Source organism: Triticum dicoccoides, chromosome 1A, assembly GCF_002162155.2.
Source record: "Triticum dicoccoides isolate Atlit2015 ecotype Zavitan chromosome 1A, WEW_v2.0, whole genome shotgun sequence".
Taxonomy (NCBI): domain Eukaryota; kingdom Viridiplantae; phylum Streptophyta; class Magnoliopsida; order Poales; family Poaceae; genus Triticum; species Triticum dicoccoides.
In genome coordinates this window covers 459,231,473-459,253,003 of record NC_041380.1, presented here as the reverse complement: position 1 = coordinate 459,253,003, position 21,531 = coordinate 459,231,473, and the positions used below count along the sequence as shown (strand labels likewise).

The following is a 21,531-nucleotide window of genomic DNA, read 5'->3' as shown; positions in this document are numbered from 1 at the left end:
ACGCCTCTGGCAAGTTAAGTGTAGACTTGTGACCCTACTGTGCACCTCTTACTCGTTGTCAGATAACTCTACAACATACTCCCTCTCTCCGTTCCTTTATGTAAGGTGTATTTTGTTTTTCCGAAAGTCAAACGAGTACATGTTCTTTAGAAAAATATATCAAACTACATAATACAAAATACAAAATTTATATCATTTGATCCATCATGAAAAGTAGTTTCATATTTTATTTATTAGGTATTGCAGATGTTGTCATTTTGTTCTATAATCTTGGTCAAACATTTAAATGATTGACTTGCACAAAATCAATACACCTTATATTGTGGAATAGAGAGAGTAAAATGTAACAATTATATATGTCAATATTTTGAATGTATTGGCAAGTTACAGACAAGGAGTCGTAACAAACCTGACATTTATATGCGTGGATATGACAATGGAAATGGCTTGTGATTTTGTTTTGCAGAAAGCTGGTTTTCACCTATTTCTACTCGCTAGTCAACATCTCGCTCAAAGATCGTCAGCTGGGCCAAAACTGCCACGCCGCGACTGCACAGCCATACCCTTTGCCTCAAGTCGTCATTCATAAATTGCATCTCACCGCCGAAGGCTGCGTTAGCGGAGACCTCCCCACCGCCACCTTCATCAACCAATGTCGGGGCTTAGCCCTACCACTAGTCTCTAGCAGCGGCAAGGTGGAGGAAGGACAACAGTGGTGGAGCTTGATGCCCAACTCTGGGCGGGCCAAAATGAAAAAAATAGCATGTGGGCTGGTGTTCTAAGGCTCAACAGTAAAAAAAAAGTGTATAAATTTCAAAATGTTGGGCAGGGCATGGCCCATCCGGCCTTATTGTAGCCCCGCCATTGGATGACAGAGAGGTAGGTGGCAGCGGCGGCGGCATCTAGGAAGTGAAATCGAGGTGGAGGCGGCGGTTGTTCATTTGGGATGAGAGAGTGGCGTGCAAGCTAAGGATTAATCCCTCACACCAGAAATTTTCGCTCTAAATATGATTTTTGGAGATCTGCTACAGAAGCCCTTAGGCAGGAATTAACCCCAATCAACCATATTCTCAAAAGTGATATTTCTGACGTCACATCAGCTTGTGAGAGTGGTCCTGCTACGGTCGATGCCACAAAAAAGGGGGGCCGTGAGGTTGATGAACTCCGGTGTTCTCCACCACTTGCCGGAACCGGGCTTCGGGAATTCCCTGGAGCCGGGGGTCTTCGCGTCTACAGCCACTCGTGGCGACGACGCTGGGAGGCAACGGGGCCAAGGGCCGGGATAAGGTGCACCCGCCGCGACTGGCTCACCTGTGACCACCCTCGCGCCACATGTCGCGGACGGTATATTCCACAGCCGCCGGATTCACCCGTTCGTCTCCCCTTTCTCCGTGCGATCTCGCCTCGATCACACGCGCTGCCGCCCATACGTACTGACACACACAAACATACACAGATACATCTACCCCGGCCCTCCACGCCCACGATCCCGTGGTTCTCCCGCGGTCCCGCATCGTTGGAGCTCCACCGCGCTCCCGCTAGCTCAGCTCAGCTCCGCTCCGGTCAGGTACGTACGCCGGCTGGTGCTCCACCGCCCTGTTTCGATTCTGCTCCGGTGACCGATCACGCGGTGAAGTAGCTGGCGTATGGATGAATCGGTGCAGGTGAGGCGGGAAGGATGCCGTCGGTTTCGAGAGCCGTGTGCGTGCAGAGGCCGACCACGAGCGGCGGCGGGAGGAGCAGGGAGGCGGCCCGATCGGTGGCGGCGCCGAGAGCCCGGCAAGCGAAATCGAAGGCGGTGACCCACCCGGCGCGGGGCCGGCATTGCTCGCCTCCCAACGCAGTCGCGGCGCCGATGCCCGCCACAAAGAAGGTAAACAGTTCGCGACTCGTGTGCGCCACTGGAGTGTTATCGTTTCCGGTTGACTTGTGCGGGCTTTTTCCTGATTCAAATGGCATCCGTGCGATCACGCAAAGCACCGCGTCAGTTTAGTCAGTCTCAACTAAACAATACTCTCTCCGTTTTAAAATAAATTTCTCAACTTTGTACTAACTCTAGTAGTACAAAATTATGTCAAGATTGAGACATTTATTTTAAGACGGATGTAGTACATATATGCTGAAGTACTACAGAAGATCATTTATTTTTCTCATTTCTTTAAAGCACAATACAAACGCAGACGCTTGTCTAATTACTAGTTTACTAGGTACTACGTGTTTGAGGTAGATCCACAATATGAGCACTCGATTTACACATGACTAAGTATCTTCAAAATTACAATACGATGGAATGCATTCTCTTGTTCATGGGTTCTTGGCAACTAAAATGATCTACATTTTTCTTAACAGAAGTGCTCGGCATTTTCTCATCTATATTGTCTCAAATTGAAGTATAAGTCGCATAGGGGGTTGTATGATTCACATTCCGTGAGGCCAAAGCTATATACTCCCTCCATCCGCGAATAATTGCACTTCTATCTTTTGTCCTAAGTCAAAGTGTTAAAATTTTGACTAATTTTATAGAAAAAGAAGTAACATATATGACATTAAATTGGTACATTATAAAAGTACATTTCAAGACGGATCCAGTGATGCTAATTTAGTGTCATAAATGCTGCTATTTTTCCCAATAAATTTGGTCAAAGCTTTTAAAACTCTGGCTTAGAACAAAAGCTAGAAGTACACTTATTCGCGAACGGGGGAGTATGCTAGATCCACATACTTATTACACTCAAAGTTCCTTTTTTCCAATACGTCATTGTACATATAGCTAGGTTCATTGGTGACCAATGACAACATAACTTCACCATAGTTTGTCAATCTTTTTTCTTTCTTGATTGAAACAAAGGGGGTGGGGCACTTGAATAGTAGATCTCATTTCAAAACACACAAAAAGAGGAATGATCCAATTGTAAGTCAATGTTTGCCATTGTACACGTTGACAGTCGAGTTGTCTTTACATATTTTGACATTCAGCTATGTAATCTCGGTATAGAAAACCATGTATGGCTAACTAAAAAAATAGAAGAGGTCTTCATTTGTAGTGTGTTGTTCAATAATTTTTTTGTGATTTGATATTTGGTTAAACTAAAACAAGCGTGTACGGTTTTACTTAATTCAACTCTGGCAAACATGACAACATAGTTTTCTTTGGTGGGTTTCCCGTATCATCTTACAACAAGTTCACTGTAGAACGGTTGTAGAACGGTTTGGCAAGCGTAACTAAATTTAGATGTTTAGAGACTTTTCTAATAAACTATCCAAAATCAAGGTAGAGATGATTACCCCCACAAAACAAAAGGCAGAGATGATTAGGATTCAACTTCTCTGTTAACAGGTGAGATATAAAAATGACCAGATAGAGCTTAGCGGAGGCGTTGTTTCTTTTTAGTCTATGATGTAAGAAGCTCAGTAGCGAATGTCGCAGTGGATATGCTTAGTTTGATCCAAAGCTTCCCATGCTAAATGTTTAGCTAGCCAAAATATTGCTCAATGTTTTGCTTACTTATGAGTTGATCAAAGTTGGCAACCAAAACAAACTAGAGTTAGCAAAAAAAATTGGTCTTCCAAATAATTTGTAACCATCCGTGGATTGAAATGTATGGTCATGAAAATAGTTTAGTACGCTGTATTTCGTCTGACATTCAAATATACTCGCAGTGAACTAGACCTTCCAATGGGTTGAACATCATCTTTAAAATAAGTATGTCATATCTGGGCTGAGTATGCCACCTAGAGGATCCACCCTTCTTTCTCAGAACCCGCGGCATGGCTAAATCTCGCTTATTGTGAAGTATAGAGCTTTTGTCTATAGGGTTCCCGCGAGTGGGTTGACCCAATAGCCGCTGAGACTGGTTTTGAGAACCTTTCGCCGGTTTTGGGAAAATTCAACCCGTTTTTTTTTTACTTTCTTCTTTTCCATGTCTTTTGTTACAATTTTGCAATTTTTCTTTTTTTTCTCATTTCTTTAATTTTTCTTTCATGAACTTTTTATATATGCTTCGTTTACTCTAAGAAATTTTGTCTACATGTCAGGAATATTTCAGAAAAATTACGCAATTTTTTTTTACATTTTAAATATGTATGAACTTTTTTAAGTGTTGTGGAATTTTTTTAAAATGGTAAAAATATTTTTCTATTTGTCATGAACATTTTTTTATAGTCGCATGAACATTTTTTTAATATTTCATGAACATCTAGAACATATTAAAATTGTATTAATGCGTGAAGGTTTGCTAGAGTGTATAAATTGTACTGTAACATGTCTTGTAACATAAGATTTTTGTGAATGTTTTTAAAATTCCATGACTTTTTTTTGAATAGTTGACACTTTTTTTACAAATTACATGAATAAATTCTATATTTTCATGAACATTATTAAGAAAGCATAAATAATTTTTAAACGTGTGAACATTTTTGAAACAACACGAATATTTTTTAGTGGTATGATTTTTTTAAAATTGTGCAATCAAATGTTTACATTCCATGAACATTCATCTAAAATGTTCACCATCTATTTGTTAGGACAATTAAAAATAAGAAAAATAACAGGAAAAAGGAACTAGCATACATTCTTGCGTGCATAGTGTATTTTTCATGTGTATTTCGTGCTTATGTGCTCATGAGCGTGGCCCATTTAGCGGGCGCTAAGGTAATGCCACGTTCAGTCTTGCAATATTAAGTGATACCGAGACATTACCCTCAGAACTTCTCAAAAAGAAAGACATTACCCTCGGAACCGGCCTCTATGGTCTATGGACCGAATGATCAGTCTTTTCTCTATTTGACGGTTGTTGTTGCCAGTTTAACAATCAAGGAGTTTGTTTCTCTATACCTATTTTTATTTAAATGGAAAAGATATTCTATCCACCACTCGTCCTTCGTCTAGCTTTACATACAATTGCCCCTACCTCTCCTTGTTTTAATTGTTTTCCCCCGATTCTTTGATTTTTTTGATCAGTTTTCTTTGAAAACCGGCTCAACACCCCAACTTTTATTGACTTCCATTTTTTTTTGTTTTCTAGCCAATAAATGCTTACCAGATAAGTGTTTACCAAATAAAATATAATAATATATTTTAGGCACAATCACATTAATACAGGCAGGCAAATCACTACTATAATGTTTATGTCCTTGCTGCAATGCGCGCGCAATTACCTAGTCTACACTACTTAAAAAGAGAGATAAGGCTCCCTATTTCGCTCTCCAAAATTTCGCCTTTCTTTCATTGTCCAAATGTGTTTCCCCCTTCCTGTTCCTATTTTTTTTCATTTCTATTTTTTTTCCATCTGTTCCCTTAAAAACTACTCCCTCCGTTCGGAATTGCTTGTCGCGGAAACGGATGTATCTAGATGTATTTTAGTTCTAGATACATCCATATCCGAGACAAGTAATTCCGAACGGAGGGAGTAGCTCAGTTAGTCCACCACTTATTGACTTACCAAATAAAATTATTTTTTTCTTTGATAAGACAATAAACATTACCAAGTACTCTCTCTGCAACACATGACCAAATGATCTTATATTTCTTTACGGAGGGAGTAAGTGCTTACCAAATAAAATCCTACTTTCTCACACAATCACATTAATATGTACGGTAAATTATGAGCTAACGTAATACAATATTTATACCCTGCTGCCACACATGACCAATTATCTCTAGTAACAGAACAAAATGTAGGAAATTTTGTTCAATAGCAGGTACAAAAATGACCATTTAAGAAAAAGGTTAAAACTGCAGAACCAATCCATCGTTTGGAGTGTCCGAAATCAGATAAAGTTATGCGTAACTCAGATCTGTGAGGCTGCCATCTACTAAGTACAGACATTTTCCAATTTTCTTGCGCTGCATAGATGCATGTATGGCTAGGCAGAACTCTGCTATTCGGATTGCAACTCAAGCCCCTGGTTTCACCAAACCAGAAAAACAGGCACAACTTGGCCTAGGCAAAGAGCTAATTTCCTTCCATGTTCCAGTACATGGAGAATGTGAAAGGAATCAGGCTTGGAATCCATGGTAAGGCATGGACAAACGCATTTTGGCAATCTAGCAATTTGATTAAGTCCATAAACATGACCATCAAGCAAGTGGCCAAGGCTGTGATCACGCAGGTTAAAACAAGAACCAGATTACTTTTGATATGTATGGAGTACAATCGCACAAGAAATCACGGGGGTTTTGACAGCAGCAGCCAAGTAGCACCAGGGTAGATCAGTCCATGCATGCACGAATGGCATTTGTCTATGTCGCGGAGGTTCATTTCACTTGGCACCATCACGAGAAAACCACGTCCTACCTAGGTTGTATATACGGCGCACATGTTTTCAGCATCGATCTGTTCAATGTGTGTTTATTTACTGGCAAATTGCAACAGGAGTGGATTGCAAAAAAAAAAAATGCAACGGGAGCAGCAGCATAACGCTTCTTCAAAGTATTTTGATTCAAACTTTTGAAGCTGTGTATTTACCTTGGAAATTCTTAAAAAAGAAGAAGACCGTGCTCCAAGCCTCTGCACCGATTAATGCACACAACTCTTAGCTAATTATCGCAATGTTTACAAGGTCTCATCTAGTCTAAAAACCCACTCATTACGGTTGAAGAGAATCCCTCGAGGATAATAATAGTACTAAACGTTATAAGTCGATGTAGAACAAATTTAACTTAGTAACTTATTTATTATTGCCATTTTCTTGTTTTGGAGACCTCGTTATTTTTACAAACTAAGAGATGAAACTTTGCATCCATAACTAGGCACACGTGCCACCTAGGTTGCACGTACACAAAATACTCGTGCAAAGTATTGTCTTTCGTACTTAATGCATATCTATTCAAAATATGCTAGAATATGTCGGTTCCAAGTGAGCACGCGCAATGTATACGCTTGCTTGCCTGCACTACATTGTGATTTGGCATATGTTGCATGTTATTTTTTAAATATGGTTGTGGAAAACCACCGTCATGCTTAGAAAACCAGAGGCTGAATTACCCACGGGTTCGGGTTCATGTACTAAACCGTCAACCAATTCTACTGTATGACAACGACTTTGCTTAGCAACGTTAGCGATTGATACACATGTAGATAATGGGAGGTGTCAGTGCATAGGTTTCTGCATGTAGCTTGTGTAGTATTTCAAAGCTAGTACAGGTGATTGTAACCCTATTTTTATTTGGAATAAAACTCAGGCATTCCTAGCAATTTATTTCTATGTCAAACGAGTTTGTCACGTGGGCTGGTAATTTTTGATCTTTTAAAATTATTTTTACTCAAGAGATCATGGTGCATGAGATCCATAAATCTCTGTGCATCAAGTTCATCCTTAACGTGAATAAACACACGGATTAAAATGTGAAATGCTCAGAATATCCAACTTATGAATGGCTGATCTAAGCTGCTACCACTCCATAACAGTAGTAATTTATACCGTAAAATGTCTAAAAAAACATGAATATGAGTTCACCCGTAGGCTTGGTAGATTTTATGTTTTCTGAAGTCGCAACAAAATTGTTTTGGCGGCTGCTGATTTGGCAAAAAAAATTTCGAAACAGAGGCAAAAGGATTGCCTCATCGATTAATTAAGAAGAAGAGAATTGCCCAGTTAATTTAGGAAAGCGGGCGAAAACCGATACAAACACTACAAAAGTGACACTCCAGAAGCGACTCACTCTCACGACCATGTAGACGGTCCACCAAATGCTCCCAACACACTACAACCACAACCACTTTTACGACTCAAAAGACCAAAGCCACGTGGACACCAGGAAACACTGAGCACTACCCATCATGAAATTGCACCTTCCTTTCCTTTACTGTGATGAGTTTTCAGCCGCCCAGTTATCTGTAAGCTTTCAACACATTTTGCACATAAATCTCTCGATGAGATTTTGACAAGATCTGATGCGCGTCATTTTCAATAAATTTTAGACTTTCTTGCTGGCACTAATTTATGAGTTCACTTTAGTTTATTGAGTCGTATGATCCTTTTGTCCCTTTTTTGGGTGTTAGCTATCCCGATGTATAGGTCCGAAATTAAAACTCGAAGCCCATGAGCTAAACAATTAGCTCGTGGTTTGGCTCAGCTCGACTCGAACTCGTTGACTAACGGGTCGAGCCAAGTTTTAAATCTAAGATCATTAACAAAACAAGTCTAACCCTCGCAAAAAAAACAAGTCTAATGGACTGATCTAAAGGTTGAACTCATTAAACTTGCCAATCATAAGGGGCGCGAGATTAGTGCCAATATTATTGTTGATATTTTTATTTGGGGAGGGGGGTGGTATTATTGATTGTTATCTTCTACGGAGTGTGCCGAGTGACATCTTAGTGTAAATGGTAGATTGTTATTATTTTTGGAGAAAAACATGTGCCTGTAAATGTACTTTTATAGATTATTGCACACATAACACATATACCTAGCTCCTGAGTTACATGAGTTGAGCCAAGTTTAGATATGAGTTCGTTATATTAACACAAGCTTAGCTGAGCTAACTCCATATCTTTTGAGGTGAAGCTTTTTTTAGGGGTTTTGAGGTGAAGCTAACTCTGTATCTTAACCTTAACGAGCTCTAATGGGCCGAGCTGGTCGGCCCAGTCTTGACTTCCAGCCCTACCCGTGGAGCGTGACAGAGAAACCGAGCACAGTTCTTTAAAAAAAAACGGAGCACAGATCACGTACCGCTCGATAGCGTGACGTTTTTAATTTTAATTTCAGCATGGCACCCCTCGCACCTCCGCGGTACACGGCTTTCCGATGTAGGGTGCCTGGGACTCGCACCCCGCGGGTCGTTTTGCCCGTTCATATCGGACCCGGCTGGGCCCGGGTAGCTTTGTGCTGCTGCTGCAACCGCTCGGAGCCGCGGACCGATGGTGGTTGCGTGACAGCACGGAACCGTGTACGGTGTACGTGCCGATACTATCCGCTCCGGCCACGGCGGGAGAAGCAATCCAAAACCACCACACTTTTTTTTTTTTTGGAACAAAACCACCACAAATGCGTGCGCAAGTGATTTGATCGGAGCCACCGTTCAAACGCGAAACACTCTGCTCCAGCTCTGTCGTGTCGTTCCCTGCCTTATCTTCGTTTGACCCGCGGTAGACGATCTTCGATTCGATCCTTTAGAGAAGAGGCCGCCACGCAGACTCGTTTTTAAACGAAATGTCTTCGCCCGGTACCACACGCCGCCGTGCAGGTCGTCAATGAACACCGATCAAGCACGTTCTTCAGGTTGAATTGTTTTTCTTTAAATTTTGTTCTTCAAAGAGAGCATGGTGAGTTAGCCTGTCACGCACACCATTTCCTCCTAGTTTCTACCCGCTGGCTACACGATTCCTCTGCAGTTTTCCGGGTTCCTACCAACAATGCATTTTATATACACGATTGATTGAATTTTCGCATGAACATCATATGCCTGATGTCCTTTCCCAAGAAGGTTTAGCCTGGCAAGTGATGTCGTAGTCGCGAAATGGTCATTGACGGCATGCAAACTCCTCAGAAAAAAGGGATCGTATCCCTGCAGAGATTAGGGGGGAGCGTGCGTGCGTGTTGCCGAGCCTGAGCCGCGGCGCGAATCCGTCCGGCGCGCACCAACCACTTTACGCGGGCCCAACCCATTTCCCCCATCCGGCATGCCACGACGGACGCCGCTATCCTTTTCGTTCCGTTCCGTTCCTCAACCGCGTGGCGCGGGCACTGAGCTGGTGTCACTTTGGCTCGCCGGTTCGTACAGCTTCACGCACCGCACCTTGAGCTGCCCAGCTGGGTGCCAACGGACGACGTGCACCTTAAACTGGGGATACGATGGCGGCCTCTGATCTTTTCCATTTGCATCGAAGATAAACTTACGTACGTACATCAGCGGCGCAAAAAAAATACGTCGAGCTAACGGAACTCACGTAATAACCAACAACAACCATACTTCGTGGTGGCAAATAGAAAAGGGTAGAGTATAGCTACATATACATGGCACCCTAAGAGTTGGTTTTCACACATTAGGGCAATCTCCAACGCCGACCAGTATATTTCCTCCCGCATTCATCCACGGACACGGATGCGGGAGGCCGTCATCCAACTCTGCCCGCAGATATTCAAACATTTTTTTTAACAAATCGAATGAAATTCATGCGAACACAGCGGACTTCATATAGGCCGAACGAAATTCATTACATTTTGGACATATTTTAACTAAAACTATGTGCACGTCCGAAAGGCAGAGCTCCATTCCCGCGACATGGATACACTAAAGTAGTCTACAGCCGACCACGACGGATCCCTTTGTCTTCCTCAAGTCCGGCAGTCCGCTCGTCGGACTGCCGTGAGCCCCGGAGGCATATGCTTCAGCGCAAAGGGCAACTCGCTTCTCCATGTTTGGCAACGCCGATCATCGAGGTGGAACCGCCGCGATGTGCTTTAGCTGGATGGGAAGGGGAAGACGATAAATTGCGACTGGGCAAGACCCCGGCTGTGTACGCCGGCGTCGCCTCGGCGGTGTCCTTCATGGGACCCAAGTGGCGACATCCTCCCATGTTTTACTTCTCCTTGACGGTGGCGACGGATGCGGACGTGCTGGATGCCGCGTCACTGACCTCCATCGGCAGGGCGCGGTCACAGACACGTTGACGGCAGATGGTGCGGTCGCATGCACAGGAGGAGTGGTGCAACACGCCGTCGTCCACGGCAGCCACAATGCTTGTGTCGCCGTGGTCCACCGCGTGCCGGCCTGGAGCAACACACCACTTCTCGGCGAGCTGGCTTGAAGCGGCGAGTTGCTAAGCGACGCGCTGGCTTGGAGCTTCTGCCTCCCTGAGCTGGCCTGCAGCCGCCTGGATCGTCGACGCATGCAGAGTAGAGAGTTGACTCACTCGTATCCGGCGGGCTCGACGGGCCACCCAACCAGCTTTTATGCCGGAGAACTCGGCTTCCTGCTCGCGCGGATGCCATGGAGCTTGTGAAGAAAATGGTGTGCAAGGAGAAGATGAGAACGGAGTGTGGTGTGATTTTTACCCGGCGTCTAATATCGTTTAAATAGCAGGGGGACAACCGGCGTTGTGTTTAATGATGTGCAGCTCGCGAACAGACGTGTGGCCGGAGTAGGTTTCTTAGCACACACGCGTGTTTTAATGAAGAAAGACGGACAATATATGGTCGTTCGAATGCGACGAGAAGGCGCGTTCAGCCGGGCAAGCAAGGGTGGCGCTCTCTTGGCCGACGCTCTGCTTCAATGTCAGCAGTGAGAGGTCACGTCCTCTGCACCACCCTCTTGTTCGGTCAAATCGCGGGCATCAATATTGACTGCTGTATGCTTTGGGCCGACATGAATACAGTGCATCGTATGAAAAGCGCGGGAGGGATGGGTGGCGGGTTCAGATGGTCAGGGCGGTTAGACGCGGGCGTGACAGTGATCCGGACGCTCATAAGGCCTTCATGTTTATCTTCGATTTACGGGAGAAAGATGCGTCCACTGTCCTACGGACCTATACAGGCCTGCATTGGATGACTTAGACCGTTTGAGAATCGACGTTGGAGATACATGACACTTGGCACCGAGCTCACCGGACGAGCACGCGCCCACCCGGCCCCTCCCCCGGGCTGGTCCGTCCCCCGTATGCGACGACCGTGCGGTGACGTCCCACGGTGGGTCTCACCGGGGTGCCACGCCATTTCTACGTGGCCAAGGCCTCCGCGCCCTCCCCTTGCTATAAATAGAACCCGGCTCTCACTCCATGAGCATCCAACGAGCTCATTCATCAGCAGCTATCGAGTTGTACTACTACTGTTCGTCGTCACTGGCCGGTGTGGCCTGTAGCATTGCGTCGCACTAATGGCTCCTGCTCAATGCGCGCGCGTGCAGAGGGTGTTCCACTTCGGCAAGGGCAAGAGCGAGGGCAACAAGGCCATGAAGGACCTGGTACGTACTAATCGTTAGATCCATCACTCTCAGTTGATGTATTTTCAATAATAATTCACCATATATGCTGACTATGATGACTGGATCGTGGATGCATGGTGTGTGCAGCTGGGCGGGAAGGGCGCCAACTTGGCGGAGATGGCGAGCATCGGGCTGTCGGTGCCGCCGGGGTTCACGGTGTCGACGGAGGCGTGCGAGCAGTACCAGGCGGCGGGGAGGGCGCTGCCGCCGGGGCTGTGGGAGGAGACCCTGGAGGGCCTGCGCTGGGTGGAGGAGTACATGGGCGCGCGCCTCGGCGACCCGGCGCGGCCGCTGCTCCTCTCCGTCCGCTCCGGCGCCGCGGTGTCCATGCCCGGGATGATGGACACGGTGCTCAATCTGGGGCTCAACGACGAGGTGGCCGCCGGGCTGGCGGCCAAGAGCGGCGACCGCTTCGCCTACGACTCGTACCGCCGCTTCCTCGACATGTTCGGCAACGTCGTGAGTATACCACAATACACCTGGCTCTGACTAAGCTAAGCCTAGCTCCATGCATGCATGTGCGCCGCTAGCTACCTGGTCGCTCCATCGCTTGCTTGGACGAGTAGAGTTAATTTGCGTGCGTCGAGCAGCCGTTGCTTTGGGAGGGAGGGAGCGACGTGCGTCTGACGCGGGTTGCGTCGCCGAGACGTTTGGCTGCTGCTGCTGCTGCATTATGACGAAGGTGACAAGGATTACGTGGGGGTTCTTGTATGCTTGCTTTTTAACCGTCGAAAATTATTGTTTTTTATTCAAGTATATAAGTACGTTTGGCTAGCGAGTAGGAGTAATTTACAAGAGAACAAAACAGCTTAATAAAAATATGAAACAAATAAATGAATTGGGTTGCTTTATAAAGAGGAGTTTTTGTTTCATCAGATGAAGAAAGCTGAACCGCAAACACTTTCAGAAGCATTCTTTTTCTGTTACTGTCAGCACAGTTAATCAGATTCCCAAGGACAGTTTGCACGGCAACACTGCCGTATTTTGACCGCAACTGTTTCTCTCCGAGAAAGGAATGACTGATGAAGGTGACCTCTGTCTTACGGTTTGACACTATTATTTCACCCCACTCTGAAAATAAGATAAACAAAAAAGGAGGCAAACTTTGACACCGTTACTTCTGAAATAGTAAGACAAAAAGCAACGAGACAAACTTTGATAATACAATAAGACAAGCATTCTACCGTAGCACAACCTGTCTGTTTTCATGAAAAAATTTGTCTTGTTCTTAGAAAGCAAAACAATTAAGACAGTCAGTTTGGGGTGACGAAAAACATGACAAAAAATTTCAGCTCCGACTTCATTGAGCCATGACATCTGCAATATTAATTCATATACAGTAGTAGGTTTAGACAAACCTGCCAAGTTGGTGTTGTCTTCTAGTAGCTCTAGAGTGAAACTGCAGTCCAATGATATTACCAAGTTTTATTTACTAGTACTCCCTCTGTTCTACGTAAAAGAAAAGAAAAGAAAAAAAAATACTCCACTTCACCAGTCCAATGCCCACCAACGACCCCACTTCACCAGCAAATCAAAAAAAAGAAAAGAAAAAAAGACTCCACTTCACCGGTTCACTTGCGAGCGCGGCAGGACGGCGGCGGCGGCGGAGCCCGCGCGGTTGGAGGCCGGACCGCCCGGCCGCCGCTGTGCCCCTCATGGAGGCCGGACCGCCCGGCCGCCGCTGTGCCCCTCATGGAGGCTGTGCCTCGGCGGCTAGATCGGCTCCGACTGGGGCGCCCTGGTAAAAGAGGAAACACCGAGTCATTACTCGTTTGGATCGAACAGATTTTGTTTTAGCACAAGAAGGCTGTGGGTCGAACGCCTGAGCTAATCAAATTCCTCTTACTCGTTTGCTTGGTAGTATATTGTTCCACAAAAGGAGGAACGTCAGCTGGATCCAGCTCAGTTAATCTGGCAACTGGATTTCCAATACTGCATTTTGGGATGTGCGTTCCTCACTGAATAGCAGTTTCTTTTGTACCGAAAAGTTGGCTCGACGTTTTGTTTACAGTAATTCCTACTAGCAACTAGCAGTAGTAGCAGGATCCTTGTTCCTTAGCAGGATATTTCCTCTTGCCAGGTCATGGACATTCCCCATGCGCTTTTCGAAGAGAAGCTGGAAGCCATGAAAGCAACCAAGGGGGTGGACAACGACACCGACCTCACTGCCAATGACCTCAGGGAGCTAGTGGGTCAGTACAAGAACGTCTACGTTGAAGCCAAAGGAGAACAATTTCCCTCAGGTTGAATTCATGAACTTCACCTTTTTATTTATATATTTTGAAACTGACATTGTGTTTTTGGCACCCAGTTGATATGTGTATATGTTTGTTGTTTCTTGCCTTGGCATAGACCCCAAGAGGCAACTGCAGTTAGCGGTGTTGGCCGTGTTCGACTCGTGGGACAGTCCGAGAGCGAACAAGTATAGAAGCATTAATCAGATCACCGGACTTAGGGGCACCGCCGTGAACGTGCAGTGCATGGTGTTTGGCAACATGGGGAACACCTCCGGCACTGGTGTCCTCTTCACTAGGAACCCTAGCACCGGGGAGAAGAAGCTTTATGGCGAGTTCCTAGTCAATGCTCAGGTATGGCTCGGTTCTGATTGCTCCTGGTTGCTTCTAAGTTCTAGCTGCCATGCTCTGCATATGTGCGCACAGCAAAAGAGCAGTATGTTGCCCACTTTTATTAAAATAGATTATGCAATCAAGATAATACAGTCTGTGGATATTGCATATTCATTGAATGGCTGTGCATAATTTAACTGTTTCCCTGAACCTGTGATTCTTCTGTAATCTGAAAACTCAACTCTTGCATCCCCCCTGTGCTTTGGGGTTTTTCCTGCTGCTATGCAGCTATGAGAAAACATTGAAAAAAAAATTAACTGTTTTTTTGCCTTATGCAGGGTGAGGATGTGGTTGCTGGAATCAGAACCCCGGAGGATCTTGATGCCATGAGGGATCACATGCCGGAGGCCTATGCAGAGCTTGTTGAAAACTGTGACATACTGGAGAGCCACTATAAGGAAATGATGGTATGTTAGTTTACCAACTGTTTGCAGGAAGCTCTGCTGAGGGGCCTGTCAGTGTTGCTGTTTTATGAAACAAGGCGTTTGGCCCATAGCGTGATATAAAACTTATTCTGAAACATCGTGAAGAACTTGGCTATCTAATTAGTTTATGTGATCATTTTCAAGCACCATTACAGTGCTCTCTACAATTGCCCACATGACATGAATGCTCTTTGGTCATGATCCTGCCTTAATATGTCAAAAGATTAACCTGAACCCCTACTATTTCCAATGGGGAATAACTTGCATTTTTCATGTTTAATTCAGGATATTGAATTTACAGTTCAAGAAAATAGGCTCTGGATGCTACAATGCAGATCCGGAAAGCGTACTGGCACAGGAGCTGTGAAGATTGCTGTAGACATGGTTAATGAGGCTCTTGTTGATCGCAATACAGCGATTAAGATGGTAGAACCAGGCCACTTGGACCAGCTTCTTCATCCACAGGTATAAGATAATCAAATATGCCCAAATGGTCTATAAAACTGATACATATAAATACATGCATGCAATTTGTTACTGCCTCTGTTATCCCAATAAATTATCTGCTCTTTCAGGATATATTTGCATTACCTAATGATTTTACACAAGAACCACATCGTTTGCATGCTGAGAATGCATTCATATTTAATGAAGATAGTATACTCATTCAATAGGCCTATGATTCTGACATAGTACTAAAATCTGATGTATATAGATAGTTGCTTGCTTTCTTACTTTACAAGTTCAAATTTAATCAGATGTATTGGTTTCTGAAACCTTATTTTAACCCTTATATTGACATCCCTCGTTTGAATTTTATTTGCAACTGGATATTGGCAATATATTGACTCAGTTTTATTACCCTTATGTTATGACAACCAGTTTGCGAACCCCGAGGCTGCTTCATACAAAGGCAAAGTTATTACTACAGGCTTACCAGCATCACCTGGGGCTGCTGTGGGTCAAATTGTATTTACTGCCGAGGATGCTGAAGCATGGCATGCCCAAGGGAAATCTGCTATTCTGGTCTGTACATGTCCTTATCATCCTCCTTTTTTTTATAGCAGGATGTCTCCTTCATTTTCCTATGTCCTTTTGGGTTGGACTTGTCCTATTCTTGAGTTATCCTGATACTTTTTGAACTTTCTGAATGTAAAGGTGAGGACAGAGACCAGCCCAGAAGATGTTGGTGGCATGCATGCAGCCGCTGGAATTCTTACAGCAAGAGGTGGTATGACTTCTCATGCTGCCGTTGTAGCACGTGGCTGGGGAAAATGCTGTGTGTCAGGGTGCTCAAGCATCCGTGTAAATGAAATTGAAAAGGTGATTCAACTTATTGCTGCAGATGTCTAGGAAATACATTGTTAGACGCAACACTTCATTCCAGCCTTAAAATTCATAATGGGAGTATGATAAATCTGTGTTCATCATTTTGTACTATAGAGGTGCTTACTTTGGTATATGGTCTATACGCATAGGTGGTAGCTATTGAAGACAAGATGCTCTATGAAGGTGACTGGATATCACTCAATGGATCAACTGGTGAAGTGATCCTTGGCAAGCAGCCACTTTCCCCACCAGCCCTTAGTGCTGACTTGGAAACTTTCATGTCCTGGGTTGATGAAGTTAGGCAGCTCAAGGTAAACTTGCTAGGAATAAAAACAAGAACAGAAACTGCCTCAATTTGACTTTAACTAAAATTTACATCAGTCTTGTTAACTGCGTTAGGCCTAAGCATTACACAAGCTTCAACAAAAAATCCTTATTATGCATATCTTGCGTGTTCTAGGTTATGGCTAATGCAGACACCCCCGGGGATGCATTGGCAGCAAGGAAAAATGGGGCAGAAGGAATTGGACTCTGTCGGACAGAACACATGGTTGGTGTTAATTTCTTTACTGTTTGCTTTTTTGAGGATTTATTTTGTTATGATAGTTATTTTCTGCAGTTCAACTTTCGAAGTGAACTTTATGGACACAAGTCTGCTCTTCTAGGCAATTAAAAAAAGGCTAATGTTCTCCTTTGTATACTTTGTAGTTCTTTGCTTCTGATGAGAGGATTAAGGCTGTGAGGCAGATGATAATGGCTCCAACTGTCGAACTGAGGCAGAAAGCACTAGATCGTCTTCTGCCTTACCAGAGGTCTGACTTTGAAGGCATTTTCCGTGCCATGGATGGTATGTGGAAAATCTCTATGTATTCATATACTCCCTCCGTCTGGAATTAGATGACTCTCAAACAGATGTATCTAGACGTATTTCAGTGCTAGATACATCCGTTTGAGCGTCAACTAATTTCGGATGAAGGAAGTACTCCCTCCATTCCGTTTTATAGTGCGCCTAAGATTTTTGTGAAAATTCCGGAATGTAGTGCGTGTTTGCTACTCCCTCCATTCCGTTTTATAGTGCGCCTAAGATTTTTATGAAAATTCCGGAATGTAGTGCGTGTTTGCTACTTTGCCCCATTCTTGACGAAAATATCCCTTATCCTATTCCTGTAGCGCACCTCCTCCCTCGGCTATCCCCTGCTCCCGCAAGCATCGTCTTCGTGTCCCCGTGTCCATGGCCGGCGGCGCAGAGCAGGTTCCGCATCCTGAGAGGGAATCGACTGGTGGCGGCAGGATTTGACTAGCGGCAAGGAAGGTGCCGTCGGGCGGAGCGGCTCAGTCAAGAAGGCGGCATAGGGGTTGTTGGCGGTGGACGCGGGCAGCGGGATCTGGCTGTCAGCTTGGCCGTCAAGCGGACCTTCCTAGCGCCATGGTGCTCGCCGAGGAGATGGGGCGGCTGCACAAGGCATGCAGGTGTGCGCGGGACCCTGGCCGCCAGCTTCATGAGGGTGGACGACGAGGTCGTCATGGGCGCCGCCGCGGGCGTGGACGCCAATGTCGATGAAGGGCGCTCCTGGACTGTGGGATCCACCGCCGTGGGCCGCCACATCATCGTCTCCCATTCCCCTCCCTCTGCTCGCGTGCCTGCTATGGGATCCACCGCCGTGGTGGCCGTCACGGGGCGTCGGTCAGGTCGCACCATCGTTCGCCTGCGAGTGAGCCACTCCGAGGACGCCGCCGTTCACCATGCAGCTCCTACAGGTGCCAACCAACTTCCTCATCTGCTTCACCCCTGTGACGAGGATGGGAGTTCTTGCACATGGTGGCAGCACGCCGGCGTCGGCTTCTTGTGCGGCAGCGGCAGCGGCTCACAGGAGCAAGAAGCACCATTCGTGTCCAGCGTCCATGGCAGGCATCGCCGCGTCCTTGGCCAGCATTCCGCTTCCCTGGCCGGTTGCTTGCTGGCCGTAGATGCTCGCTGGGACAGACGGAAGCCAGCATACCAGCGAACTAGTACTCTCGGACAAACCAAGGGCTTTCTCGTCCAAAAATAAACGCCAGCACACACATTGGCACCTGGGCTGGAATCTATGCGCACTAGATTGAGGAACGGAGGGAGTAGTATATTGTCCTTTCTCACTAGATGAGGTGCACTAGAGTTCAAATATCCCGAGCTGGTTTATACTTTCTTAAATAAGCGAATATTGACTATTGGGTGTTAACTGTGAACACACAAAGTAGATAAACTTGCAAGATTACAGGATCTTATAAGAATTGTGCTTCTAACCTTGAGGTATTTTTTTGGCATTCATCATGTAGTTTAGAGTATAGAATTCTGCCAGGGCTTGTAATAACATGTCCCATGGAAACTGATATCAAATAAACACTTTCTATTGATGGCATACAACATTAGTTATAGACTGCACTTTTTGCAAGGGAATCCAAACTACATTTTGTCACACAGAACCACCTGAACATCAATATTTGCATTTCAGGGCTCCCGGTGACTATTCGGCTGTTGGACCCTCCACTTCATGAGTTCCTTCCAGAAGGGCATGTGGAGGATATTGTGCGTGAACTATGTGCTGAAACCGGAGCCGCTGAGGATGATGTCCTTGCAAGAATGGAGAAACTTTCAGAAGTAAACCCAATGCTTGGTTTCCGTGGTTGCAGGTTGGTGTTGTTTATTTGTTTAGCTATGCTGGAGATTGAACTATATCCATTTGATCAACAGAATAAAGTGTAAATCTTTTTCATATTTTTAATGCAACCACTGTTGGATCAAGTTTTCCTTTCCCATTCATTTACTTGCCTGTTCTCATTTGCAATTCTGTTTTCTTTCCTTTACTAATGCTTTTGATGCTAATATTTCAGGCTTGGTATTTCGTATCCTGAATTAACAGAAATGCAAGCCCGGGCCATCTTTGAAGCTGCTATATCCATGACCAACCAGGGTATTCAAGTATTTCCAGAGATAATGGTTCCTCTTGTTGGAACACCTCAGGTATGTCTTTCTTCACATGTATCTTCTTTGGCTGGTATAGAGGTGTACCTTCACTTCATAGTTGGTGCAGTTGAAAAATGACATAATCCATTTGATGGGATACAACTATACACCACCTATTTATGGAAACCTGACCTTTTCATTTCTCTTCAAACCGCACTTGATTTTATTATTGCAAGTTTGATTCAGCAGTTGATTTTTCCTTGTGACAATTGACATTTGGTTTTGCCAGGAATTGGGACATCAGGTGGCTCTTATCCGCCAAATTGCTAACAATGTTTTCACCAATATGGGGAAAACCATTGATTACAAAGTTGGGACTATGATTGAAATTCCCAGGGCTGCTCTAGTGGCAGATGAGGTAAAAAGCTTGTGATAGCTCTGTTCTTTCTGTAAAACCATAAATGTTGGCCATTGACGTTCAGCATGTAAACTGAATAATACACGCATTAGTTAGCAGAACTCTTGGTCGATAGGAGTTCTCCAAATACAAAGAATTAGTTTATCAGATATATCAAGGGAAAATACGCATGTAGCTGACATCGTTGTGCTGGTTGCACATCCATTGACAGATAGCAGAGCAGGCTGAGTTCTTCTCTTTCGGAACAAACGACCTCACGCAGATGACATTTGGTTACAGTAGGGATGATGTGGGGAAGTTCCTCCCCATCTATCTGGCTCAGGGTATCCTCCAGCATGACCCATTTGAGGTAAATTTGTTATGACTGGGACCGTACCACTTCAAGTTTGTTTGTAGTACCACCCATATTATCATCCTTCACATACGTGAGCACCTCACATATCTAGGCATTTGGCATGTTCTTCTCTTGATTTTTTTTGTATAGCCATAACCTTATCATATTGTACTTGGCAACTTACCTGTCAATGAATATGCCAGGTGCTTGATCAGAGAGGAGTGGGGGAGCTAGTAAAGATTGCTACAGAGAGGGGTCGCAAAGCGAGGCCTAACTTGAAGGTAAGTATTCCACCGAGGACACTGTTGTGCAGAATTCATTCTTAGTTCATTTGACTGATCGATTTCGTGTTTCCAAACAGGTGGGCATCTGCGGTGAACATGGTGGAGAGCCATCTTCAGTTGCTTTTTTCGCAAAGGCTGGGCTGGATTATGTTTCATGCTCCCCGTTCAGGTTGGCTGAAATATTGAAATTTGGAGGATTAGCACTACCTTGACGCTATTTATAGCCGTTAACATCTTGATATGGAACCTTTTTGCAGGGTCCCGATTGCTAGGCTAGCTGCAGCCCAGGTCCTTGTCTGAGGACGCTGCCCCGTCAACCGGATAGCCTGCTGTTGGTGCATCTGGTGAAGATAAATAAGACATAGCCATGGACTTGTGGAAACTCTGCCGCCTAACAAAGGCCGTTTCATATATGTAGTCTATGATGCGTATGCGCGTGTAAGCCTGAAATGGCTGCTTCTCTGCATTTCCCCTGAACTACCATGGTAATGTACCAAACAGCGATGATGACGAAGATAAATCGAATAAAAGGTGGCGATTATCTGTGCTATCAATTTAAGTGATTCCATTTCTTCCTTTGTTCAGTGGCTGCTACGAGTTGCTTGTGAAAGTGAAGCATGTGATCCCATCCCAATTGCGTAAATCAAATATCTTTTCACTTGATTTTAGTTGGAAGTTCAGACTCTGTCATCTGTCCGAGTCCAACTTCTAGAGCAATCTAACTCAGGAAACAAAATTGATGCCTGTACACAAAAACTCAGCAAACAAATGGAGCAATTATAAAATGATGTTTCCCCTACAAACTTTGAGCACATATTGTAGTTTCCTTAGAATGCCTGCCTAATCGAACAAAAGTTAAACATGACATGTTTTCAAATGTAAAGCATGTCCAGCTAAACCACATAAATAACTACTGCTGTGAATTGTCCAAATCCTGTCAAAGGAAATTAATAGTACCAGATATGTACACTTATTGATGCCAACAGATCTGTTAGATAATGAGCAACTAGTATTCACTGAGGGCCAAAGGCCATTACATATACATGTGAGGTAAAGTGCAAAAAACCCCTTATACAAATGGGAATATACCGAAAAAGGACTATACACATCTAACACCCCCCTTAAACTCATGGTGGATCAACAACACTGAGTTTGGAGAGAAGAAAACCATGCTGCGCTCGAGTCTGTGCCTTCGTGAAGAAGTCCGCCAACTGTAACTCAGAGGGCACATAGTGGAGAGCGAGAGT

General features: G+C 44.8%; 1 protein-coding gene across 2 annotated transcripts; it reads left to right on the top strand.

Annotated features, from left to right (window-relative positions):
- Positions 1-1,383: 1,383 nt before the first annotated feature.
- On the top strand, positions 1,384-20,863 carry LOC119278811 (pyruvate, phosphate dikinase 2-like). 2 transcript variants are annotated; one of them, XM_037560154.1, is made up of 20 exons: positions 1,384-1,567; positions 1,665-1,873; positions 11,846-11,902; positions 12,011-12,382; positions 14,004-14,166; positions 14,276-14,511; positions 14,829-14,957; positions 15,261-15,440; positions 15,858-16,001; positions 16,134-16,298; positions 16,454-16,615; positions 16,765-16,854; positions 17,013-17,151; positions 18,797-18,974; positions 19,176-19,305; positions 19,538-19,666; positions 19,878-20,015; positions 20,204-20,281; positions 20,362-20,453; positions 20,542-20,863. In XM_037560154.1, the coding sequence occupies exons 2-20, from the start codon at positions 1,679-1,681 to the stop codon at positions 20,582-20,584; spliced, it is 2,820 nt and encodes a 939-aa protein (XP_037416051.1). In that variant the 5' UTR covers positions 1,384-1,567; positions 1,665-1,678; the 3' UTR covers positions 20,585-20,863. The 2 variants fall into 2 exon arrangements, with proteins under 2 accessions (XP_037416051.1, XP_037416058.1); XM_037560161.1 differs by lacking the exons at positions 11,846-11,902; positions 12,011-12,382 and having other exon boundaries at positions 1,390-1,567.
- Positions 20,864-21,531: the final 668 nt, after the last annotated feature.

Coding starts and splice junctions, on each gene's coding strand:
- LOC119278811 (XM_037560154.1), top strand. CDS start 1,679: ATGCCGTCGGTTTCGAGAGCCGTGTGCGTGCAGAGGCCGACCACGAGC. Junction 14,167..14,275: donor AGGAGAACAATTTCCCTCAG/GTTGAATTCATG, acceptor GCCTTGGCATAG/ACCCCAAGAGGCAACTGCAG. Junction 16,002..16,133: donor AAGGGAAATCTGCTATTCTG/GTCTGTACATGT, acceptor CTGAATGTAAAG/GTGAGGACAGAGACCAGCCC.